At 38.6% G+C, this 27,639-nt stretch overlaps 1 protein-coding gene and 1 long non-coding RNA gene across 2 annotated transcripts in view; one reads left to right on the top strand and one right to left on the bottom strand.

The window, feature by feature from the left end:
- The window catches only part of AGBL4 (ATP/GTP binding protein like 4), a 1,364,734-nt gene that overhangs the window by 849,439 nt on the left and 487,656 nt on the right, over positions 1 to 27,639 (top strand). The window contains exon 5 of the mRNA XM_034652232.1: positions 20,643 to 20,859. Coding sequence (XP_034508123.1) covers positions 20,643 to 20,859 — 217 coding nt within the window. The remainder of the gene's footprint in view (positions 1 to 20,642; positions 20,860 to 27,639) is intronic.
- On the bottom strand, positions 12,992 to 15,495 carry LOC109490913. Its single transcript, XR_002144267.2, has 3 exons — positions 15,263 to 15,495; positions 13,911 to 13,960; positions 12,992 to 13,031 (listed from the first exon to the last, which is right to left on the bottom strand). It is a non-coding gene; the product is annotated as an uncharacterized LOC109490913 (long non-coding RNA).

Here is a 27,639-nt window from a genome sequence, read left to right as displayed (position 1 = left end):
ACACCATATCTCCCCTACCACATTCTTATTTTTTTATAATAAGTTTTTATTATGTTATGTTAGTCACCATACAGTATATCCTTAGTTTTTGATGTAGTGTTCCATGATTCATTATTTGCGTGTAACACCCAGTGCACCATCCAATATGTGCCCTCCTTAATACTTCTTATTCAACCCAAGAAGCAGTTGAATGTCTGAGCTACCCCTATGTAAAGTTAAGATAGGCAGCTGTTTATATAGTGTGATTTGAGCCTACTAATGATCTGAAATGTTGTTGTTGTTGTTGTTGTTGTTTTACTGGTCTTTTTTTAAAGCTTTGAAGACATCTTATAAAACTAATAACATTATAATGAAATTCTTGGAATCATAACCTCATAGTCTTTGGAATCCTAGAATGTCAATTCTGTAAAGACCCTTAGAGGATCAGTTAGTTTCGTCTTGTTTTGTTTGGTTTTTAATTTAATCTTCTTGTTTTTTAGTTGAAGAAATTGCTTTTCAGAGAGGCAAATGAGTTGGCAAAGACCATATATGTAATTCAAAATTTCCTTATCAACACTATTGTTCAACAACATAATTCTAATTATCTAGAAGGCAAATGTGGCTTATGTTGGTGCTGTTTTCATTGTCTCAAGTTAAATTGGTTATGTATAAATGTATAAGATACAATTTCTTTAATTACTAAGAATAGAAACCTGTTCTGTTTAACTCAGACAAAAGGAAATGCATTTGCAAGATATTGGGGACTTACAGAATCAATGGGAGTTGTAAAGAGACATGGACTTAGAGTGAGCAAGAAGGGAGGAGCTTTAGCATAAAGGAGAGGAAGCCACAGAAGCCACTCCTACTTTGGAGTGGGAAAGTCTGCTCAGGCCATGAAGGAACACCAAGCCTTTTATTATTTTTTTTCCTATTCAAAATACAGATTCTATGGAGGTCATATCTGATTAGCACAGATAGGGTTATGTGCTTTGGTTATGGGACAGGAACGCCTTTCCTTGTGACTCTAACAAACTATACACAATGATGAAGGAGTCATCTAAGTATAGGAAATAATTTGTTGTTAGGACAAGGGAATAGATGCCAAGCAACCAAATTTTACTAATGCCAATTATGACAAGAATGCCTCATTCAAAGAAAGTTGAGTAAATAATTCTGATAGCTCCCAACTGTGGACTGGAGCTTTACACATAAGTTCTTATTAGATCCTTTGAACAGATTTTCAAGAAAAATATCATTCCCATTTTGAAAATCAGAAAATTGAAGGTAGGGGCACCTGGGTGGCTAAGTCATTAAGCGTCTGCCTTCGGCTCAGGGCGTGATCCCAGCATTCTGGGATTGAGCCCCGCATCAGGCTCCTCTGCTGGGAGCCTGCTTCTTCCTCTCCCACTCCCCCTGCTTGCATTCCCTCTCTCACTGGCTGTCTCTCTGTGTCAAATAAATAAATAAATAAAATCTTAAAAAAAAAAAAAGAAAAGAAAATTAAAGGTAAAAAAGGTTGTTAATTGCCTGGCAAAACCTGGATTCAAAAACCAGATCTGTTTACCTCTAAAGTCTATGTTCTCACTAATGCTTCAAGCTTCATGCATGTAAAAGGGCTAATGCAATTCCTGGCACCTGGTAGGTATTCTTTCCTAGAGGAGCATGACCAGCAGGGAGATATTACTGGTACTTGCTGTTCTTTCTGCCTGCAATGTTTTCCCCCCAGAAATTCACTGGAGTGACTCCTTCACTTTATTTAGATGTTATCTCACTGGAAAGGCCTTCCTTGACAACCCAATATAGCAAACTTATCACCGTCCAACATTACTTTCTATTCGCTTATGCTACCTTTTCTTCTTCATAGCACTGGTCATACACACACACACACACACACACACACACACACACACACACACACAGTATTTGTCTATTTGTTCTCTCCCATAAAAATGGGAGCTTTGTTTTATATACTAATTTATCCTCAGCATCAAGAACTGTGCCTGATGAACAATTGTTTGGTGAGTGAGCAACACAAATCTAACTGGAAGAGTAGTTCTCACCTGTGTCTCTAACCTCCAGTATGGCTTTGGCCCAGGCTTCAATTGTAAAATGAAAAGATTGAACCCGATCAAACCTAACCTCCCCTTTGCCTTATTTCTTGCCATCTGAATGCTTGTTTTTTATATATTTGCTTGGTTTTTACATATTTGCTTGGTTTTCATATATTGTGCTTCTCTCCTAGCTTTCTTTTAAAAAAGCACTTTAGAAGAAACCAAAAAAATGTTTCAAAGACACTGGACTAGATAATCCTTGAAGTTCTATCTTTCTGTAAAAGTGTATAGTTGTATCAGCATAAAGAGTTTATAGACCTCCCATATAGATTACAAAGAAAGTCTTTCAAAGAACTATTATGTATTTCTTATTGAAAGAAAATAAAAAGTTCTTCGCCCCCTATGCTTCTGGTTCTTAAATTTCAGGAAGAGGACTTACAAAGTTCATTTACTCACTTCAATTACCAGAAGCTCTTTATTGAGTCCATATTATAATTTTAAATAACATAATAATCCTGAAAGGTAGGAGGTTATGGAATACATGAATTCAGAGCTTCTAAGATTAATAAGTATACTGAAGTATGAAAGCTCTTTCACATAATTTTTGTAACTTTGAAGGACAGTGGTATAGAAAGGAATCTGTACTGTTCCCAGGCAGATGATGGATATTGAGAAATTGACTTAGACACTGTCTTTCATGTGATGAAGACCAAAATGTCAGAGCTGATTCCTATGAGTCAATATTTTAACCAGTTACTTGGTGAGGGTGTAATCTAATGGAACATAACTAGCACCCACTTAAGAGCCAATGGGCTTTGAGTATAGAGGGTAACTGAGAACATATTTAAAATAAAAAGGTCTATTCAACAAGAAGATCTAACAATTGTAAATATTTATACCCCCCAGCAGCCAATTATATGAACCAATTAATATCAAAATTAAAGAAACACCTTGATAATAATACAGTAATAGTAGGGGACTTTAACACCCCACTCACTGCAATGGACAGATCACCTAAGCAGAAGGTCAACAATGGAACAAGGGCTTTGAATGATACACTGGACCAGATGGACTTCTCAGATATATTCAGACATTTTATCCTAAAGCAGCAGAATACATATTCTTCTCGAGTGCACATGGAACATTCTCCAGAATAGATCACATACTGGGTCACAAATCAGGTCTCAACCAGTACCAAAAGATTGGGATTATTCCCTGCATTTTCAGACCACAGTGTTTTAAAACTTGAATTCAATCACAAGAGAAAATTTGGAAGAAACACAAATACATGGAGGTTAAAGAGCATCCTACTAAAAGTGAATGTGTCAACCAGGAAATTAAAGAAGAATTTAAAAAATTCATGGAAACAAATGAAAATGAAAACACAACTCTTGCAGCAAAGGCAGTCCTAAGAGGGAAGTATATAGCAATAAAAACCTCTCTCAATAAACAAGAAAAGTCTCAAATATACAACCTAACCTTACACCTAAAGGAGCTGGAGAAAGAACAGCAAATAAAGCCTAAATTCAGCAGGAGAAAAGAAATAATAGGGGCGCCTGGGTGGCTCAGTCGTTAAGCGTCTGCCTTCAGCTCAGGGTGTGATCCCAGCATTCTGGGACCGAGCCCCACATCAGGCTCCTCTGCTGAGAGCCTACTTTCTTCCTCTCCCACTCCCCCTGCTTGTGTTCCCTCTCTCGCTGGCTGTCTCTCTGTCAAATAAATAAAATCTTTAAAAAAAAGAAATAATAAAGATTAGAACAGAAATCAATGAAACAGAAACCAAAAGAACAGTTAAACAGATCAACGAAACTAGGAGCTGGTTCTTTGAAAGAATTAATAAGGTTTTCACTGGGTGTTATATGCAAACAATGAATCATGGAACACTCCATCAAAAACTAATGAAGTACTGTATGGTGACTAATGTAACATAATAAAAAAATAAAAAATAAAAATATTAGTACTATATTAATAAAGAAAAAAAAAGATTGATAAACCCCTAGCCAGACTTACCAAAAAGAAAAGAGAAAGGACCCAAGTAAAAAAAGTCTTAGTGGCTCTTCACTTCTTTTAGGATCAATCTTTACTCCACAATATGGCTTACAAAGCACCATATGATCTGGTCCCTTATCTGCCTTTTTGACCTCATCTTTTGCTACTCCCTGACTTATGCACTCTCCCATTCACTAATTCACTTACTTGCTCACTCATTCATTCAAGAAATCTCTTTATTTAGTAATTACATGTACTAAACTTGGGTTAGCCATTAGGACTTCATGATGAATAGAGACATGGCTTCACTCTAATGGGATAAGGAAGAATGATGTTAAACTATAATGAAGTACGATGCATGTTATCATAGGGTAGTACAGGGATCACAGGGGCATAACTAGTGGTGGAGGAGAGAATAATTTCCAGAAGTGAGACCAAAGATAAGTAACTATAGACATAGCAGGCTGGACATAGTTGGACACTTGTTAGTAGTCTCCTGTGGTTTGACAACTTAGCTCACCTGTAGACTTAGTCCCAGCCATGTAGGGGGTTTGGTCCTATTCTGCAGATAGTCATAAGAGGCACTGGCAAGAAGTTGAAAGTTCTTCAATTCCCAGGATTTTTTCTTGGAATCATGACTAAGTCCTGACCTAATATGGCCTTCTAGCCAGGATGATGGATCTTTGCCTTTCCCTCTGACTCCTGTGTCAGTCTCCATTCCTGACGTAGGACTTGTGCTGACCCTGACATGTTGCTGCATCCATCCTTCTGGGGTCTTGGCAGCTGTCACACGACCTCATTAATTCTTCTGGCATGCTTATAGATGACTGCCTTCCTCTGTATCAGAACTTCCCAAGGCTGTGTCATATCTCAGTCTTTGTTTTTCAGTCAGTGCTTTGCCTCCTCAGCTCAAATCCCATACTCCTCAGCCTGCCACGCCTTATGCATCTACAGGTCATCAAGTCATTACCAGTTATCACGTGAAGCAGTGGCCTGGTCCGGCTCCCTCATCTACTGGAGACTGACATCCTAAGGGATATCTCCTCAAGATTTCCATTCTGTTCCCCATGTATCCATGCCAGCCTTTCATTCCTGGTAGGGTAGATCATACTCATTCCCTTTGTCATAGTATGAAAGAATAACTTTGGTGTGACCTGGCTTGAAACCTTGTATGTACATCATCTCTGTGAAGTAATCGTGCTCTCCTCCTTTTCACTGATTTTGATCACATCTTCATCCACTTGAGACTCTGACTGTACTTTTTGCCCTGGAAAGCTGGAAGTCACTTGCTATCCATGCCTCTTCCCCTCCTCAGTTTTTCCTTGGCAGTCTACGTCCTTCACTGCTGACTCAGTCTTGGCTCCAACATCATTGTATCTCATGCCCTATCCCCCTGCACTTGGAACCTAGTTTTGGGACCAGATAATTTTTCTTTTTTTCTTTTATTTTTTTTTATTATGTTCAATTAGCCAAAATATAGTATATCATTTGTTCTTGATGTAGTGTTCAACGATTCATTAATTGCATATAACACCCAGTGCTCATCACCACATGTGCCCTCCTTAATACCCATTACCTGCTTACCCCATCACCCCACCCCCCTCCCTTCTGTAACCCTCAGTTTGGTTCCTGGAGTCCACACTCTCTCATGGTTTCTCTCCCTCTCTGATTTCTTCCCATTCAGTTTTCGCTCCGTTCCCCTATGGTCCTCCCACTATTCCTTATGTTCCACAACCGAATGAAACCATATGATGATTGTCTTTCTCTGCTTGACTTATTTCACTTAGCATAATCCCCTCCAGTTCCCTCCATGTTCATGCAAATGTTATGTATTCATCCTTTCTGATGGCTGAGTAATATTCCATTGTATATATAAACTACATCTTCTTTCTTTTAATTGTGTTCAGTTAGCCACTGTATAGTAAGTACATCATTAGTTTTTGATATAGTGTTCAATGATTCATTAGTTATGTATAACACCAAGTGCTCATCATAACACGTGCCCTCCTTAATACCCATCACCCTGAACCACATCTTCTTTATCCATTCATCTGTTGAAGGTTATCTCGGCTCCTTCCAAGGTTTGGATTTCGTGGACATTGCTGCTATGAACGTTGGGGTGCATGTGCCCCTTCTTTTCATTGCATCTGTATCTTTGGGGTAAATACCTAGTAGTGCAATTGCTGGATCATAGGGTAGCTCTATTTTTAATGTCTTGAGGAAACTCCATACTGTTTTCCAGAGTGGCTGTACCAGCTTGCATTCCCACCAACAGTGTAAGAGGTTCCCCTTTCTCCACATCCTTGCCAACACTTGTTTCCTGTCTTGTTGATTTTTGCCATTCTAACTGGTGTAAGGTAGTATCTCATTGTGGTTTTGGTTTGCATTTCCCTGATGGCTAGTGATGTGGAGCATTTATTCATGCGTCTATTAGCCATTTGTATGTCTTCTTTGGAGAAGTGTCTGTTCATGTCTTCTGCCCATTTATTGACTGGATTATTTGTTTTTTGTGTGTTGATAATTTTTCACTTCACTTTTTGACTAAGTTCTTTGGATTTGGCAGCCTAGAATTTAGGCCATTCCCTGGCTTCCTTGAATTCCAGGCCACTTGAATCTACTCTCAAGATCTATTCCTCAGTCTTTCTGTTAGGGTCTTAGTTCATTTTAGTGAACAGGTACTCCCTGGGCTAGGACTTGGGGTTGGGTCATGAATCAGAAATACTCCAGATGGTCCTGCTTCTCTATATTTCTTTGTCTACTGCAAAGCCCCCTATGCCCCACCTTGATCATGGCTAGCCTGCAGTACCCCACTCAGTGAGAAAAGGGGGACAGCCTGTAACCACTCTCTGCTGGGAGGCCATTTTGATGAGAGACCCTTATTGATAGACCAGGCTGAGTTCTACTTTCACAGTCTGGAAGACCTCACAGTGACTCCTCACAGGATAGAGCTGGGTGACAATAGATGTTCTGGCTTAAAAGCTCTGATCTGATTGTTGTAGGAGGAGAAACATGAGGAATCCAGAAACAAATCAGGGTACTACATTATGTGGGAGAGAAACAGAGAGAAAGCCTGTGTCTAGATGTTTATTGCCTTTATCTTTTATCTGAGAGAAACACTATATGAAGTCCTGTAAAATCTTAGCTCATGGAGCAGCTTAGAAGCCCCTCCACAGCAATACCCACCCCTACCTAACTCTGCTGGGAACCCACTAGCTAACTGTGGGTTTAGAACTCCTTGTCCACACAGACCACTAACAATCAGCCTTCTTACCTTCCCTCTTTGTCATTATCCCCTCACCCATACATATTTACTCCATTCAGTTAATGAATATCTACTACAAATCTACCGTGTTTCAGGTACTCTGTCAGATGCTAGGTTATTCAAAAGTGAGCAAAAAACAGATGTTGTCCCTACCCTCATTGAAACTACAACCTAGTTGGAAATGTAAACTGTAAGTAAACAAGTGCAAACACATATATAATTGTAAATTGAAATAGTGCTTTGAGGAAGAGGATCTAGTTGCTCCAAGGGAGACTAAAAGGAGAGACCAATTTAGGGGTGATAGGGAAGATAATATCTGACCTAAAACAAAAATGAAGGATAGATGTCAGCTAGTCAAGGGAGGGAGTTAGTGTGAAGAACAGGATAGGTAGAGGGGAAAATATTTAAAGTTCCTGACATAGACTATGAACTTCGTTCATCTGAGGAAGTAAAAAGTCATGTTAAAGAGTTTGGATTTCCATTCTAGTAGTAATTGGAAATTGTGTAAGAGTTTTAATCCAGGAAATGGCATGAGCCAATTAAACTGTGAAAAAACTATGTGGGGAGGGGATTGGAGAGAAGAAGAGTGAGAAAAAGAAAGCTGGGCAGGGCAGAAGAGTTTTTCAGCAAACTAGCAGAAACATGGAAATAGAGACAAGTAGGCAGTTTGGAGATATCTTCTAAAGATAGAATTTAAGGACCTTAATGAGATGAGGGATGTAACAATTTCAGAAAATGATATCAGGCCAAAACCTTTAATAACACTTTTGACTTTTCTCTTACTTTCACATCTCATATTCAATTTATCCTCACATCCTAAAGTCTTTACCTTCAAAACAGATTCCAAATCCTGCAACTTCCTACCATCTCCACAGCTTCCACCCTAACCCAACCCATCCTTGTTTCTTCCTGGACCACTGCAGTAGCTACCAAACTGGTCTCCTGGCTTTCACCCCCCTCCTGCCCACCACGACTACTTCTGTACTTAGGAGACCCTTTCAAAATGTAAATCAAATCATTTTATCACTCTCAGTATCTCTACCTCACAGTGACTTCTCATACAAAACTCTTACCAAGGCCTGCAGGGCTTGGTAATCTGGACCCTTCCCTCCCTATCTAATTCATCTTGTACTAACCACCTTCTCACTTGTTCCTGTTCAATCCCGCTGAACTTCCTGCTGCTGTAGAGACATACCACGCTTATTCCTGCCCTTGGCCCTTTGTGTTTGCTTTTACCTCGGGACCTCTGTTTTCGATGATAGATGATAGATGATAGAGAGAGAGAGAGAGAGAGGTAGAGACAGATATGGATTATTGCCTTATATCATTCAGTTTCTACTAAATGGTTACCTCTCTTACTACCCTAACTAAAATAGCCCCCTCCATCACCATCTATGACCTTACCTTGCTTTATTTGTATTCATTACAGCTATCATTACCTTACACTATATTATGTATTAATTTGTTTATCTCTCTTTCTTACTAGAATTTAAGTTCCATGAAAGTATGGAATTGCTTTTTTTTTTCACTTCTGCTTCCTCACCATCTAGAGGAGTGCAACATGGGAAGCTCTTAGGCAGAATTTATTGAATGAAAAAAGGAAGGACAAAGTGAAAATGAGGAAAACATCAAGGTGGCTTCTGAGGTTTCTGTCTTGTCCAGTTGAATGGATGGAGATGGTGGAGCTATTTACTGAGTTGGGAGTACTTTCAGAAGGCCAGGTGTGGAGGAAGTCAGGAGATCCATTTTAATCAGGTTGAATTTTAGGTAACTGTAAGACATTCAAGAACAGGTTGGCAGATGGATAGGACCACATAAATTTATCATCCCAACTGAGAGTGAACAGGGAAACTAAAAATAAAGTTTTGTATATTTTTTGAAATATTCATGTATTGACCACCAATTGTTTTATTACACTGGATTTACAAAATAATTGTTTTTTTAAATCAAAATCTGTTTTAAGGAAGGGATAAAGTAGGGGCGCTGGGGGGCGCCTGGGTGGCGCAGTCGTTGGGCGTCTGCCTTCGGCTCAGCGCGTGACCTCGGTGTTCCGGGATCGAGCCCCACATCAGGCTTCTCCACTGGGAGCCTGCTTCTTCCTCTCCCACTCACCCTGCTGTCTCTCTCTGTCTAATAAATAAATAAATCTTTAAAAAAAAAAGTAGGGGCGCTGGGTGGCTCAGTTGGTTAACCAACTGCCTTCAGCTCAGGTCATGATCCCAAGGTCCTGGGATCGAGCCTCGTGTCAGGCTCCCTTCTCCTCAGTGAGCCTGCTTCTCCCTCTCCCTCTGCCTGCTGCTCCCCCTGCTTGTGCTCTCTCTCTCTCTGTCAAACAAATAAATAAACAAAATCTTTTAAAAAAAGGATACGCAAGTAATGAATCATGGAACTTTACATCAAAAACTAGGGATGTACTGTATGGTTACTAACATAACATAATAAAAAATTATTATAAAAAAAGATAAACTAAAGTAAAATAAATCTATATCCGTATACATTAAAGCAGAATTTTTGAAAAACTTCTATTTATTTTCTTTAAATCAATTTAGTTACTTTCAGCACACATTCACATGCTTCAACCAGTTTCTTAGCTACATGTGTATCTAATACTATGTCATTGTTATTTTTATGAAGAATATCTTTTTTATGATAAGGCTTTATTATTTTATTTTTGATGACTTTGCCTTGAGTCTTCTTCAGAGTTGTATTTTATGGTTAATAAGTTCGAAATTGTTGACACATTCAAGTAATTCTTCTTTGTAGATCATAATATCCTTAAATAAAAGGCATTATCTCTATAGGTGCTGAGGTACCTGGTAAACTTAGAGCAAATTCTCCTAAATAAAGAACATTCTCAGTTGTAAAATTTTTAGTATTGAAATATGTAAACATTTCAGTCAAAATATTTTCAGAGTTACTCTCTTGTTTAACTTTCTTGGATTAATTTTTTTTTATAAAACAACTTTTGTCAAATAAGATGCTTTTTGACTCTTAAATTTTCACTGAATGCAGATGCTGCAAAATTGTAGGCCTTCTCAATTTTATCCTACCTTGGCACAATATATTGGATAAATATTCAGTTGGAGCTTTATCACAAAATTCTCCTCCTAAAGTAAGTTATCCCAAAGTATAATCACTGAATTTCAAAATTCAATCTTGTTCTCCAATTGTGCTTTCATCATTTAATTTATGCAGTTCCTCCCATGCTTTTGTAGAGATAAATGTCATCTTCTTGTTTGCAAGCTTTGTTTTCAGTAATTGCAATTTGATAAAAGCTTTAAAAGCTGAAATACTTTGGTGCTTCATTTGTCGAATATTTGATTAAAAATTTCCAGTTGATTTTGAACAAAATGCAACCAAAATTTTATTCCCATTTAGTGGCCTCATTAACAAAATTTAAGGGTCTCATTAACAACAACAGCAAAAGCAAAATCAATGTTGATTAACAAAGCAGTTTATTAAAGGCTCAAAATCTCTAAAATCCTACTGAGGGCAGACAGTAAAGAAAATAAACATGGTCTGCCTCCCTAAGAAAAACAAAATTTTGTGTTTGTGTGGTTTACAGTTAGCTTCACGAAGATTGTGTTGTTCACTTACTTTGTGTAAATTTTGAGAACTGTAGTTCCTATTTTGAAGGTAGAAAATAGAAGCTTGTTTGGATTCAATTATGATTTATATGGATACCTCAAAACAATTCAAAATAAATTCCTACTCTGTAGGTTTGTTAATTTAACAAGTATATTGCTTTTACCAAAATTTGTATTCATATTATTGTAGCAAAAACTAAGGAATTTATCTTTAATATTGAACTTTTTATTTTACTGAATTAGCAATGACATTACCACTAAGACAGTATTTTACCTTCAACAGAATGAATTTAGAAAAACCTTATTTTGATTCCATGAGTTGGCTGAAAATAATTAAATTACATTGGAATTAAGTTAAATTGTTTTCTGTTCGAAATATCTGATGACACTGATTTAAAACTGCTGATTTTAGTTCTGCTAATAGTAATGGCTACCACTTTATATACAAGAAGACTTGGAATTAAAAATGATTAAAATTATTTTAGAAGAACAGTCGTGTACTCTAAATTAAAGTAAAACCACACATCACTCTGCAGTGTGGGTTTTCATTTATAGTACGTCGACTGTTCTTCTAAAATAATTTTAATCATTTTTCTTCTATGCTCCTGCTTTTATATGTGCAAATTATAATCTTTGGGCATAACTTTTCTTAAAATAACTGTTAAATCAAGTCGATGCTGACATTTCTTCGGCAGATTTATGTTCTCTGGATTTTATGTGGTCATGTTATCAGTACACCCCCTACGGTGGATCATAAATACCAACAAACATCTTATACAAGTTACATGTTCATTACTAAATTTCATGAGAAATGAAAAGTTAGTACTTAACTTTCTTAAAACATGCACTTTTGTATTTTTGAGCTCATTGCTAGTGAAAGGATTTATTGTGAAGTTTTTTTAAGAGTAACCAAAAAATTAAAGAATTTTAGATTTACACCACATGATGCCAAAGCTATTGGACTATTCTCTATAAGAAGGACTGCTCAGTCTCTATTTCCCAAACATATTTCACATTCCCCTAACCTATAATTTTCCACATGTCCTATCAATCCGCCCAACAAGTGACCTGAAGGCTCCATGCATCTGGCAGATTGCTGCATGGGCATGGTGGTCTGGTACAGCAAGCTACCAGCAAGGGCACCACCTTGGAATTCTTCTCCCATCACCATTTGTGACACGAAAGAGTTAACTGCCTTCCTGTATCCATATAGACATGTAATTTTATCAGACAGCATACCTCTTTAAAAGGGAGGTGTTGGTTATATTGGGCATGGGAAGGGTCAAGAAGAGAAAACAGAGTTGTCCCTGGTTTTCTTTCTTATCCATATGTTTAAATGGTTCTCTATCCCTTGCCACTTATTCCTTTGTCCCTTACCCTACCTTTTCTGCCCATTTCATACCCTAAAAACACTTAGTGTGAACTTGGAATTCATTATTCTGAACCAAGAGATAGTGCAATGCCAACTATCCGTCGTACAGAGCATAGTGATAATCAGTTACCATTCCTGAGCACTCGTTAGATATCAGGTACAAATTTCATCTCCATGAGCTAGATATTATTTTCATCCTATAGATGTGGAAACCCAGAAGCAAGGCTACCTGACTGATAAGTAATGGAAGTACAATAGAGCCCAAGACTGCATTCTTTCTGTTGTACCATGACTACATTTCTAAAAGGCGTCCGCAGCTGCAAATGAATACTGCTCTGTCTGTTTAATCAAAACTCAGCTCTGCCTGACTTATTTATTCATTCACTCAAAATACTTATTGAGTGCCTTCTATACACTAGGCCCTATGCAAGGGGGTTACAAGGAGATGCTAAACTAGTGACCTCACACCAGGAACCCTTATTGTATTTCTGCCCGTGATGCAGCAACAAAGTAACTTCGATACAGAACTTCAGTGCCAGCATGAACCATTGCAGCTGTAACCTACTACCCCATCCCAAAGCACCCAGCATTCTGATACTGCCTCATACACCATCCTATATCCCAGCAAATGATAGTTTTGAATGCAGAGTCCTTTACACCTAAGAGTCACCATGACTTATTTTAATATCCACATTTGACACCAAGGCACAAAAAGAGTAAGGGTCCTTCCCAAGAACTATAGCAATCCTGGTATCTTGTCCAGTGTCGTCTTCTTGCTTCCTCTCAGGAATCTGGAATGGAGAAGATACAGTACATGCCTTAGAGCCTCTCCTTGCATGGAGAGCCTGTCCCTGGAGTTTCTGGCTGCATTAGCATTCTGCCAGCAGCCATGCGTAGGTAGGAATATTGCTGCTGTCCATGACCAGGGGGAATAATCAGTCTCAGCTATTCCCTGGTTCTGAACCAGCCAAAGTAATTGGGTTTAATTTTAATTTTTTTAATGGCTTGGAATTAATAGAAGCAGCTGCTGCCACAGTGTGTGGGTGTCCTTCTCCAGAAGGCATAGACAAATAAATAAATAAATAAATACCCTACATATAAAATAAACTATGAAAAACAAACAATAGAGTGTGTAGGACAAAAAGGTTAATTCAAGAATTGAGCAGTGTCTTTTTGTTATCAAAAATTCAGCTGGCAATGTGTAGCTCTGTCTCTCTCCTCCCACCACTAGTGCCCATCAGCCTCTGATAAAATGGTAATCTGATTAGACACCGGGTGTTAAAATGTGTTGCCTGTATCTGAGCACTCCCTCACTCTCTCTGTCCCCCTCCCTGTGACTCACCAAGAGATTAGCTATGACAAAGTGTGGAGAAAGATAAGAATAGATATGCTGGTGACAGGAGTACCATTATAAACATTTGGGGAAAGATAGGATTGGAATTAGGAGTGGGTCCTGTTTGCCTAGGGAGGGCAGATCTATAATGTGGGCATCCATGCCAGCTGCCTGGCTGTGTCAGAAACTGGAGAAGAAAAGGAGGGGGCCAATAGGCTCAAGCCAGGTGTTGGTCTAGGTTATTCCAGCTAAAAGTAAACTAAAGGCCACATGTTAGCATGGATGAAAAACCAGAGATTGAGCTGCCCTTATGAAAGGAAGCGGGATTAAGTCTTACCTTAATTTCAAATATGCCTGGAAAACTGGATGCCAGGTTGCTTTCCACCCCTGGGTCAATGAAGAAGAAAAACAAAGACTGTTTCTGCAATTGCAATTGTTGGCTGAATTTCAGTAACCACAGCCTTGGTGTGGTAGGGAGAATATGTGTTTATCAGTTGAATAATTGTGTTCATCAAATAGATAGCACATTATTAGTAAACAGGAGGTGCTTAATATATGTATATATGTATAATACTCCCTTTGGGAGTATTTGAATGACTTTGTTTTGCATACCTCCTTTAGAATTTGCAATCTGAAAAAAAAATTGATTCTTTGTTATTTTCCTTTCTGCTAATATGAAGAAAAAAGTGTGTCTAGTTTCTAGAAAGAATGTGGGATTGGAACTCATCTATCCGTATCCATATTTTTCTGCTGGATTAAAGAGGAAGTTAGGGCTCCTGTCTTTCAGGATTCTTGAGGAGGGCGGCAGAAATTGCTCTTGTTTTAGAGAGCCCTGTGTATTCCATTAGGTCCTAGGCTTCTTCTCTTCCTCTGTGTTCTACTAACCTCCAAAATGATGCACTGGGAATTTGACTGATAGTTTGGAGAGAAGGCAGAGAGGATAGTAAATGGGAAGGAATCATTCATTCATTCATTCATTACGTCATAAATTCACTCAGTCATTCATTCAACAAATATGCTTTGAGCTCCTCTTCAGGGCCAAGCACAATGCTAAGTGCTATGGATTTTGAGATGAATCAGAAATACAGCATTATCTGCAATTAGCATTTAGAGCAATTAGTTCATGGAGTTGCTGACAAACCTTTCAAAGAGGAAATGTCATTTGAGCTGGGTCTCACTTCTCTACAAAGGGATGTACTATGTAGAAAAATATGGGAATGGCAATTGCAGACAGAAGGAAAAGCATGTTAAAAGTCATGAAGGTTTTTGAGAACCTAATGTATTCAGGGCATGACTCAGTTTCACATGGAGAGAGCACAATATACTTATATTGGTATGGCTGAGATTATTTATTCCAATTTGTTAATCTCTTAAAGTTCACTCACAAATATATCAATTTACCCAATACATAAGCATTTTCAAGAACGTCTATGCAAAGCTCTCTATAGGTCCTGAAGAACCAGAGATGAACAATATATTGTCCCTGCCCTCAGTGGGGGAGGGGGTGGGCGGTGGGCAGGGGCGGTAGGGAGGGCTCAATCTAATGGTGGAGAAAGGTATATATTCAAATTGATATAATGCAAAAGAGGCTATAATAGAGAGGTATATAAAGTATGATTGTGAATTTGTTCAGTATGTACATACGTGTGTGAATGTGTGTGTGTGTGTGTGTGTGCTTTGCTCACTCACATGTGCATCCATGACTGGATCTGAGGATGTGAGTTACAGGGTCCCTTCACACATGTGGATGCCCTCTTCAGTCATCAGGATGGACCCAGGATGATGGTTTCTTCCAAGAACTGGATCAGCCTTTAGTTTCTAAGTCCTGAGAGCACACACTCCAAATCTTGAATCTCTATATCTCTGGCAGGATCAAATGTTGGACTGTTTTCCTTATGAAGTCTTCTGAGGAGTCATGGACAAATTTCTTCTTAAGAACAGGCATTCTTGACCCCATCTTCATTTTCATCCTATTATTGGGATAATAGGAATAACTTCAGAGGATGGTTTTTAGGATTAAAGGACTTAATATATCATAATGTACTTAAATTATACACATGGTCAATGATAGGTACATATACTAGGAATTTTAGTTGTAGTAACTATTATCATCATTGTTGTATTGTTTTCAGTGATATCTCAGACTAACTGTATTAAATGGAATCAGAAGGCTGCCTTGTCTAACCTCACATCAAGTGTAAGAACTTATTTTATGGGATTCCATAAAGCTTCCCATGCTTGCTTTTACTCCCCTGCAACATGGGCCTTTCTACTTTCCCTTCAGTTGAGTGCTAAAGAGTCTCTATACTGAGCTAAAATCTACCTCCCTATGATGTCTACCATTTATCTTCAGAGGTGAGTTTTCTTTTCCTTTTATCATAACTTTTTAAAATAAGCAAGTATTGTTAACTTCTCTGTCCCATTTCTAGTGAGAAAGAGAGGGAAAAGGTGACACTCTTCCTGTCTTCAAAAAGCCTACCCTTTCTTCGAAGAAATCTCCATTTGCTTTTGGTGTTCATTGTTAAGGAACATACCAAGTTATAAAACTTATTTTATTTTATTATTCTTTTTTTTTAAGATTTTTTATTTATTTGACAGAGATAGAGACAGCTAGGGAGAGAGGGAACACAAGCAGGGGGAGTGGGAGAGGAAGAAGCAGGCTTCCAGTGGAGGAGCCTGTTGTGGGGCTCGATCCCAGAATGCCGGGATCACACCCTGAGCCGAAGGCAGACACTTAATGACTGAGCCACCCAGGCGCCCCAAAACTTATTTTAATATTATATGTCAAAGTAGAGAAAAATTAATGAAAACTGAATGGTCAGAGAAGAATTCAGAGAAGAAGTATGTTAAAGGATAAACATTTATTTATACATTCTTTTGTCTAGTAATTGACTAGTTCATTTAAAAATTATTTTAGCCTTGACAATCTACCTTATGCCACATCTATGAGTAGCAGTTCACCAAGTAGGTAAAATGGCAAGAAAGGTAGTCCAAGTGGAAAAAATATCAAATACAAAGAGATCCCATAGAGGTATGGGAGGAACGTCATAAAACTGTGTTAGGGAGTTGTGAGTAGCTCAGTATGAATGAAAGAAAGGGTTCAAGGAGGAAGAAATGACTGATGATACTAGATCACAGGGAGATCTCAGGAAGCCTTATGGGCTAAACCAGAATGTAAAGATAGGGAGTTGTTTGAAGAGTCTTTAGCAAGAGAGGACTGTGAGAGCAGATTTTTCTGGAAGCAGAGATAAGGTTATAAGCTGGATGGCAAGGGGGAAAAGGAGGGTGGCATGGTACCATAGGGATTATGAGCACAGACTTCAGAGTCTAATACAAGCTCTGTGTATTACTAACCCTGCCAATTCAGGGAACTTTTTTTACCTCTCTGAGCTTCACTTTTCTTGTCTGTGTAAAGGGGATGTTAATAGCCCCTGGCTCATGGGGTTATTGTGAAGATTAAATGATAAAGCATATAAAACATTTAACATGATATTTGAGACATAGTAAAAATGTAATAAGTAAAATAAGAGAAAAAACAGAAGTGCATTACAAATGAGACATTTTTCCTACTTCGTCCCTGCTTTATTTTCCTCTCTTCTTTGTGTACTTGAAAGTCCTCATGAATTTGGTCTACTGAGCTCTTCTCAAATAGATTTTTATTTGTATTCTTAGGAGAGTCTAGAAAATCTAAGCCCTGAGCAGCATCTCAGCTTCCTTGAATGATTACCCCAGGGCCTATTACCTTCACTCTGTCTGCAAATCAGGTTAGGCATCCGACCCACTCAGGAGAGGAGCTGGGACAGCTGCAGGCATTAGATGAATTCTCTTGATAGCACATAATCAAATTTGGTGGAGATGGCAGGCTCTCAGAGTCAAGTTGCTAAACTTGGCTAGAATAGGAGAAAACTGAGTGATTAAATTTAAAGCATGGACCCTGATCAGATATACTAGTAAATGAAGAGTTGAGAACATCAGCATCATAACCCAAGGGGCCTATCACTGTAGGAATCACTAGCATATGAAGACATGCTCACCTTGTGCTCAGATCTGTGAGCCAGAGCCTGAAGCCAGTATCACAGATGACTGGCGAGAGACCTCCAGGCCACTTTCAACTGGCATTCTTTTTGAATGCAAATCTGGAACCCTGAGACTAGGTTATTCCATCAGCCTCACATTCCTCCATGTTCTAGCACATCACATATGTAGACCATTTCCTGTTCTTTCTATAGCCTCGTCTCTGCACTGGTCTGATCTTGGTTTCCCACTGTTCCCTTCTCTATCCAGAACTTTCCACCTTTTCCTCTGAAACTCAACTTTATGGTTAATAATCTCACTTGGGTTCTCAGTCTTTTAGTCCACAGCTTCCTTTACCTCTTCTCTTAATCAAACAATGCTTGGTGCATGATACTTAACAAATATTTGCTACATAAAACAATGAAGTAAGACCTGATTGGAGGCCATTATTCCCCCCATTACCCTCTCAAGAGCTGCTCATTCTCTTACTCCACATACAGAAATATCAGGAGGAGATGACTTTTCTCTTCAATCCCCATGCACCTTCCAGGCCATTATTTCTCTGTCTCATCACTGGTAGCCCCAACATTTCAAAATAAGAAGGTCTAGGGTAGCAATCTGGTTAGAAAGGAAGAGTGTCTAGGAGGTGCCTGTCTTAAAGTTATATTCGCCTTACAAGAAGACTGTTGTTACCTACATATTTATTTGTGTGGCTTTGGGAGTAGGAGGCAAATTCTGTTGGTGGACCCAAGCACATCCATAGACAGCCTTTGATACTACCACTGACATTCATGTGCAAAGCCCTGTTCCTTTGTTGCTTATGCTCTTCTCTATACCACCCTGCCCTCCTCAGCCGACTTTCAGGTTCTCAACCATATTAGACTTTATGTCCCATCACTTCAGCCACTTTTTTCTAATACAGTCAAATCTGTCTTGTTTTCTACACCTGTGCTGAAACTATCCTTCTGTCCTTCTGACGAATATCAATTCCATGGACTGGCACAGTCATGATACTTAATTTCTTTCACTCCCTTGAAAAGTACTCTGTGACTTCAGGATAATTTTTAAATTCTTTAACATGGTTTATAGAGTCCCTTTCTAGTCTGGCTTCTGCCTTCCTCTTCAAACACATTTCTCATGATGTCCCTTCTCACTCTTTGTGTTTCAGCCATGATGAATTCCTTTCAGTTCTAACATTTTACTTGTTCTCTCTTGCCTCCTGGCTTTTGCACATGCTCATATCTGGAATGCCAGAAGTTCATAATTTATCAAGAGGGATTATGGAGGAATGTTCTAGGTACTAGACTCAGAATCACACAGAAATAAATTTGAGTCTCAGCTCTATCATTTACTTGCTTGAGATCATGGGTGAGCTCCTTAACTTTTATGAGCCTCCACAACCATATCTGCAAAGTGGGATAATACCTACCTTGACCAAATGGTTATGAGAATTAAATCAGGTACTGAAGGAGCCCCAGAAACAACCCATACTGATCTGCCCACATACCGTGCGTGTTCTGTTCATTCCTTCCTATCTCTTTTTCCTCATTCTTCCCTCAATCCTTCTTTTCCTTTTTTCCTTCCTTTATTTTTGTCTTCTTACCGTCTCTGCTTTTCACTTAATGTTTGGGTGAAATTCACAAGATCCAGGGCTACAGGCAAACAATACAAGCTGCTGTATGTACAGAATTAGTGTCTTGCAACCTCTGCTCTTCCACAGGAAGCTCAGAGACTTACTTCCCATCCTGGATACTTAGGCAGCCTCAGAAGGACACCAAGGTAGAAGCAAGATTCTGCAACATACTGCATGTTTTAATGCTCTGGGAGTTCTTAACAGTTTTCTTCAAGCTGCTGTACCTGGAGCCACCACCAATCTTTTTTTTCTCAACCCCATCACTTACACCCTCCTCCTCACACTGTCCTCTATATGCTCCTGTGTCTCATAGCTTCTCAGTTGAATGCCAAGCCTCTATAGGTGAGCCTTGCATCCTTCACCCACTGTGCCAGTAACACTCACAAATATACCTGCCTCTAAGGAACTTCCAAAATGATCCTAGTAGATAAGACTTACAAAGCCATCATAAAGAAGCAAGTGTTACTGCAAAATGTGGGAGCTGAATAGGCCTGGAATTGTCAGTGGATAATCATAGAGAAGGCACAGTCTGAGATGGGTTTTGTAGGATTAACAGGACTTTGAAGGCACAGAAGTGAGAGGCATTCACTGCAGGAAAACAGTGTAAATAATTTGGATGTCATACAGCCTGAAGAAGGTACAGTGAGCCTATGGTGTGGATGAATGTAAAGAAGTTATAGGAATTATGACTGGAACATTTTGCCGTTTCTCAAGTATATGTTTCAGAGTTCCTTATTGGAGAACGAGCGTGATAACTTAACAAAATTGCCTACACAGTATTTCCCAAAGTGCTTCTGTGGAAAATTAGTATCGTGGAATGCTCTGTAGAAAAACAATGATAATAATTTAAAGAAATGTTGAATATTCTTTCTTCCCCCTTAAATATTTACAATGCATATTAGCTTATTTTAAAAAGGTCTGAATTAGCCTTATAATGCAAAAACCTGACTTCCCTAGGAAAAGTAGGCCTCCCCTATTTATTTCCGTATGACATCACGGTCTTTAGTTGCCCTCAAGGCACTTTAAGAGTCTGTAACTATATTGTATATTTATTTTTAACATTTCATTGACTTCCCACCACGCTATAGACTCCATGAGGAAAATCACGTTGCCTATCCTATTTACCATTATACATTAAGAATCTAGTACAATGCCTAGGCATATAATAAGTGCTAAAAATAAGAGTAAACAATGACTAAAATCTTTAACTTTGCATTGTCCAAACAGCTGATAAAGGGTAGGGCTGGAATTTGAACAAAGTGCTGCCAAATCCTGGTCTCTTTTGGCCATAGATGGTATGGTGGTTGATCGCAGGCATCACATGGAGTTCTTGATGTTACAGTTTTTCTCTTCATGTTTATTACCTTTTGAAGCTTGAATGATTGTCTGATATGCCCACATTTTTTTGTTTGTATCTTTTAGGCAAAGGCTGCCACCTAAAAATGTTTACTACTACCGGTGCCCGGACCATAGGAAGAATTATGTGATGTCCTTTGCATTTTGTTTTGACCGAGAAGAAGATATTTACCAATTTGCTTACTGCTACCCGTATACGTACACACGCTTTCAGCATTACCTTGACAGCCTGCAAAAGAGAAACATGGATTACTTCTTTCGAGAGCAGCTGGGTCAGAGCGTGGTAAGGCCTACTCAAACAGGCAGCCTTGGGGGAGGAGCTTAGCAATGGGTTTTTATAGAATGCAAACGACGGACACTGATGCTTTGTATATAAAAATAATTATTTTTATTGTGCCATTCTTTGCCTCTGTGGCCAACAGGAAGTCACAGAATAAGATAGGAGACAGATGCTTGTCCTTCTGAACTGAAGCTGGTAATGCTCTCTAACAAAATACAAAAACTCTGGTGAGAAAAGAAGGAGGCTCCTACCAGGTGTTACAGCCATGTTAAAGGCATGAAAGCATTTTGAGTGTGAGCCTCTGAGATAAAAAAAAAATACATTTGTCTTTTAATGAATTCAACTTGCCTGTAGTGCAGGTTAGCAAGTGGCGTGCCGTTTGGTTGTGCTGCCCATGATGTGGTCTGTCTCTGCCATCCATCAGTTCCAAGCCCTTCTCCCTTCCCAGGTTTTGTTCTCTGGGTCTAGAGATTTCAGTCTTACGTTCTGTATTAGTTTCCTATTGCTGGCATAACAAATTGCCATGAACTTGGTGGCTTACAATAACATGAGTTTACTATCTTACAGTTCAGGAGAAGTTTGAAATTGGTCCCGGTGGGCTAAAATCAAGGTATCAGCAGGTCTGAATTCCTTTTGGAGGTTCCAGGAGAGAATTTATTTCACTGTTCTTTCCAGCTTCTAGAGGCTGTTTACATTTCTTAGCTTATAGTTCCCTTCCATCTTCAAAGCCAACAATGGCTGGTTGAGTCTTTCTCATGCTGCATCATTCTGACACTGAATCTCCTGCCTCTCTCTTCTACTTATAAGGACCCTTGTGATTATGTTGGGCTCATCCAGATAATCCAGGATAATACCTCCATCTAAAGATCTTAAACTTAATCACTTAGTCCCTTTTGGCATGTAAAGTGACATATTCACAGTTTTCTGGGATTAGGACTTAGACATTTTGGGAAAGGGGTGCATTGTTCTGCCTACCATTGTTCTCTGTAGTCAGTGATACCAGTTACTGTAATGAATAAGCAAGTGATAAATGGTTTTTATGTTTCATTCTTTAAGAATTGTGGGTTGTGCCCCTAAAATAGGCATATTGAATACTTTAAAGATCCTAAGTGAGGATCTAAGTGGGGGAATTGGCAGAAAATACTATACTCGAAGTTCTGATACATGGTGGAAAGATGGATTCTGCCCAGTGACTGTGAGTTCAACCTAGAAGGGAGTCCCACTTCTAAATAAAACTTTTCAAGACTAGGCTGTTTAAAAGACATAGAGTCTAGTCCAGGATACCCCCCCCCAAAAAAAGGAGAGAAATAAAGAGGACTTGCCTACGGCTCAGATACCTGAGAGTCAAATCTGATCTCAAATCTAGTAGCGGTCATAATGATATTCTTATAGTCTGAGATTCTCTATGCACTAAGATTTTGCTAAATGTCTTCCCTTTACTCTAACTGTCTACCTAACAGTGCTTCTGGTGGGTGCATGGGTATCTGGTGCCTATATATTTCGGAACACATGGTGTATCAGTCAGCATGTTAGCAGGAAACAGATGGCAGCCTCACATTAGGATAATTTGAGGAGGGCTTAATAAATGGGCTGTTTACAAGGTGTGGGCAGTGTGTAGGGAAACCACAGGGTATAGTGCATTTCCCTGGGGCTAGTATCAGTTCAAAGGGTGTGAAGGGAAGGAATGGTTACCAGAATCCAATAGTAGAGAGTCATATAGTGGACCACATTGAGTGGAACAGTGACCTTCAGTTAAGGAAAAAAAAATAGCCTGAGATAACCCCACAGGGAGGGAGCTAAGAAAAATAAATACATAGAATTCATTCTCTTACTTCCCTCTGATTTCCTGCTAGGGGTCCTTATTGACCAACCCAACCAGAAGTTGGAGGACAAGAGACCCCATTGATGTACTCTATACAGATAAGCCACACTGGTCAAAGAAAATGAAGAAAGGCAGGGAGTGAATGTAGAGAGGCAAATAGAACATATTAAGCACATACAGATTAATCAACAATTTATAACTGGAAACAGTGAGATTGTCTGAGATAAGACTGTCAGAGAATTCTGAGATGAGTGTTTGCCAGACATATGAAATGTGATATGAGTTAAGATAGTGAGTTCATTCAATACTTGTGACTTTTAATTTTAAGGGCAGGATTTGTATATTTCATTCCTGTGTCCACCTGAGCCCCTTCTTAGATTTATGCCAGGCAGAATATAGGTGCATACTGAATGGCTATTAAATGGATTATTGAATGAATGGAAGAATGAATCCAGTGTGGATCCAGGATGAAATTCTACCATCATATCTGTGTTTTAGGCAGCAGGATGAAGAAGATACGGGGAGAAAGGAGAAGATGCAGTTACATAGCACTTTCCCTTCTATCCCATTTCATAGAACACATATCCATCCTTCTCTAAAGTAAGAATGAGACATGAAGTCTTCATTCTGGATGACCATGTTCCCAGCTAAAAATTGGTAGTCATATGCATATGTAGGAGAACTGATATTGAAGGACAGCCTGACATCTCTGCCACAGGAAGCCTGAATTTTGTTTTCAAATCTAATACCAAATTACTCATATGTTCTTGAATGTTACTCTTTCTGGGGACAAGTTTTTCATCTATAAAATGAAAAAGTCGGACTTGAATATTGTTTTCAAATTATTCTTTGAGGAACTCTTCAGGAAAAAGAAAAAAGAAAAACAAGTTGAGACCCGTGTCCTACTTCAGACTTTGTGAGGAGTACTGGGAGATATAAAACAAATCTTGGTGTACTTCCAGAAATGTATTCTATACCTGAGGAAATAAGACATATTCAAACAGAAATAATATTTTTAAAGTATATAATTAAGGATCTCATGAGTTGTTTAGAGAGTGAATGGTCAGACTAACCATCAGGCAGAAGATAGGCTTTAAGCTAAGTCTTAAAAATGGGTAGGAATACTAAATACAGAGTTGGGGAGAAGGCAGCCCAGACAGCAGGATACAGCCAGAGTCATTGCGTGGTGACAGTTAGAAGTATGGTTTGATTAAAATATTCCTACTAGAAGATTGGAATCTTCCTAGTAGAAGATTGGAATAAATAGGAATATTGGGGCCAAATTCTAGAAAGCCTTAATTGTCATATTAAGAAATTGGGGAAGTCACAGATGTGAGGTCAAGTACTTTATACATATTATCTTGCTTATTTCTCACAATAGTTTTATGGAGTGGGCAAAATTATCCCAGTTTGGGGGGATAAATAATCTAAGGCTAAAAAGATAAGTTACTTACCTAAAGCTATACAGCTAGTTCATGTCAGAGACAAGGTTTAAACCCATGACTTCTAACACTACGTCCTGACGTTTTGATGGAACACTAACACTCTCTGCATTGGACCAACTGAGGGCCCAACTAGATTTTTTGGGAAAGGAATTACCTTATCCAAAGCAGCATCTTAAGAAAGTAAAGTTAATGGACGTGAAGGGCATACCTGTGCTGGCCAAACTAGTTTTGCTGGAAACTCTATGGGTTGGACCTCAAAGCAGATGCCAGAGACTTTAAGGCTTTCTGGCATACTTTTGCAGACAGGACAATTCTTCATTACCAGGGTGTTTGGTATGGCTCATGTCTGAAGGCACCACTATAATTAGTTAATCCTTATTCCAATTTGGAGGGAGGATAATTATATGTGGGAAGGCTAAACATGCCAACATCCACATCTTAGGGAAAGTAGGCAGAAAGCAAGATTTTGAATTGTGCTGGAACTATTAATCGCCATGTCCATAACTACTATTGCTACTAATTATATCATCCAAAATGGCATCTTATTTTGTTATTCACTACTGCCCCCTTCTAACCTCACCAAACAAAATCCCTTTGAACATGCATCAATGCTGCAGTCCGACTTAAGATAAATATATCATGGGAAAGATCTTTTTTTGTTCTTGTTATCTTAACACCTTATTGAGGTATAATTAATATACCATACAATTCACCCATTATAAAGTTACAGTTCTATGATTTTTAGTAAATTTATAGAGTTTTACACTATCACCACAATCCAGTTTTAGAACATTTCCATCATCCCAAAAAGTTCCTTTGTTAATGCTCATTTCCACTCCCAACCCTAGCAACAACTGATCTTCTCTGACACTATAAATTTGCCATTTCTGAACATTTCATGTAAATGAAATCTTTTGCATCCAGCATCTTTCACTTAATGTTATATTTTTGAGGTTTAGCCATGTTGTACCATGTATCAGTAGTTCATTTTTAGTGCTGAATAGTATTCTTTTGAAAAGATATATACCACATTGTTTATTCTCTAGTTGATGGACATTTGGCTTGTTTCCAGATTGGGGCTATTATGAATAATGATGTTATAAGTATTCATGTGCATACCTTTGAGTGGACATGTGATCCACTTTCTTTTGGGTAGATTTCTAGGAGTGGAATCATTGGGTTAAGTTCACATTCAAATTTAAAAAAAGAAAAGCGTCAAACTGTGTTCCAAGTTAGTAGTGCCATCTCCTACTAGCAATATAAGAGAGGGGGTTATAGTTTCTCCATGTTCTTGCTAACACTTGGAATTATCTATATTTTTTAATGTAACCATTTTAGTGGGTATGTAGTGGTATCTCATTGTGGTTTTAAATTATATTGCCCTAATGACTAATTATGTTGATTATCTTGTCATGGGCTAATTTGCCATTCATTTATCTTCTTTAATAAAGTGTCAATTTAAATATATTGTTCACTTAAAAATATCAGGTTATTTGTTTTCTTACAATGAGTTTTTAAATATTTTTTTTATTATATTATGTTAGTCACCATACAGTACATCCCCGGATTCCTATGCAAAGTTCGATGATTCATTAGTTGCATATAACACCCAGTGCACAATGCAATACGTGCCCTCCTTACTACCCATCACCAGCCAATCCCATTCCCCCATCCCCTTCCCCTCTGAAGCCCTCAGTTTGTTTCTCAGAGTCCATAGTCTCTCATGCTTCATTCCCCCTTCTGATCACCCCTCTTTCTTTATCCCTTTCTTCTCCTACCGATCTTCCTAGTTCTTATGTTCCATAGATGAGAGAAACCATATGATAATTGTCTTTCTCTGATTGACTTATTTCACTTAGCATTATCTCCTCCAGTGCTGTCCATGTTGCAGCAAATATTGAGAAATTGTTCTTTCTGATAGCTGAATAATATTCCATTGTATATACGGACCACAACATCTTTTTTTTTTTTTTTAAAGATTTTATTATTTATTCGACAGAGACAGAGACAGCCAGCGAGAGAGGGAACACAAGCAGGGGGAGTGGGAGAGGAAGAAGCAGGCTCATAGCAGAGGAGCCTGACGTGGGGCTCGATCCCATAACGCCGGGATCACGCCCTGAGCCGAAGGCAGGCGCTTAACCGCTGTGCCACCCAGGCGCCCCTGGACCACAACTTCTTAATCAAGTTATCTGTTGTTTTGAGAGTTCTTTATATATTCTTAATCCAAGATCTTTATCTGATACATGCTTTGCAAATATTTCCTTTTAACCTACGCTTTATCTGTTTATTCTCTTCACCATATCTTTTGAAAAACAGATGTTTTAAAATTTGAAGTCTAATTTATCAAATTTTTCTCTTATGGATCATGCTTTGGATTCTTATCTAAGAATTCTTTTCCAACTGAAGATCACAAAGATTTTCTCCCATGTGTTATTCTAAATTTTTATGGTTTTACTTACATCTCAGTCTGTGATCCATTTTGAATTATTTTTGTATGTATGCATGAGGTAAGGGTCTAGCTCATATTATTTTGCACACAGATATCCAATTGTTCTAGCACTGCTTGTTGAAAAGACTAACCTTTACGTGTGAGTTATCTTAGTATCTTTCTCTTGTGCCTCTGCTCAATTTTTCTTTTTTTCTTTCCTATTTTTAAGCCTGGATTCTTAAGGAGTCAACCCTGTGTCTCTGTAGGTTAATGGTCACATATTATTGAGCTGAGTTTGTGCTCTCCCACCCTGAGCCCATAAGGTTTCCATCCTCTGTCAGTGGATCTGTATGTGGGTATGGAGAGCACAGTCAAAGTTTGGGCAATTTTCAAGTCTGCCCTGGCTCTTACTTTCTCTTCTGTGTTGTGTTTACCATGAGCATTTGTGCAGCTTCAAGGTTGTTTGGGAGTGTGTGACTGGTAGGAGCCTTCTCAGGTCTCTACTGTGCCTGAACCCAGTCTCAGCCAGGAATGTGTTTGTCCCAGCTATTCAACTGCAGGCCCTCCTTATTTGCCAACCTCTGTGATGAATGTTCCACATTCAGTACTTCCAGGTGTGGGTACTGCCCGCTTTTCCAAATTGAGTCACTTTGACCATGACAGAGAAACTTCCAATCCTCCTTAGAGTATGGCCTGCCCTAACAGAAGCCCGCATTCACCAAGCTTGGGGGAAGATGGAACAACCACAGTACTTCACAGATTCCCATTCTTATTACCCAAAGCTCAGCAGTTTTTTTAGCATAACAGTTTTGAGATTGTTGTATGACTTTGGTCAATTTCCAAAGCACTGAAATAGTTGTATCAGTTTTGTCTAGCTTTATATTTGTTTTTTGGAAATAGGATTTACCAATACACTCCTTCCAGTGTAGCCAGAAGTAAATTTTAATTGACAAATATTAGTTTTTCAATCATATAACCCTTGTACTGTCAGGCACAGTAAAATATGGTATTATTTTCATCATCATTGGACTAATTAGAGGAACACCTAACTCTTGAGTATGTGTGTGTGTGTGTGTGTTGAAAATATT

Source organism: Ailuropoda melanoleuca, chromosome 2, assembly GCF_002007445.2.
Source record: "Ailuropoda melanoleuca isolate Jingjing chromosome 2, ASM200744v2, whole genome shotgun sequence".
Classification (NCBI taxonomy): Eukaryota; Metazoa; Chordata; class Mammalia; order Carnivora; family Ursidae; genus Ailuropoda; species Ailuropoda melanoleuca.
This window is presented reverse-complemented; position numbering and strand designations above follow the sequence as displayed.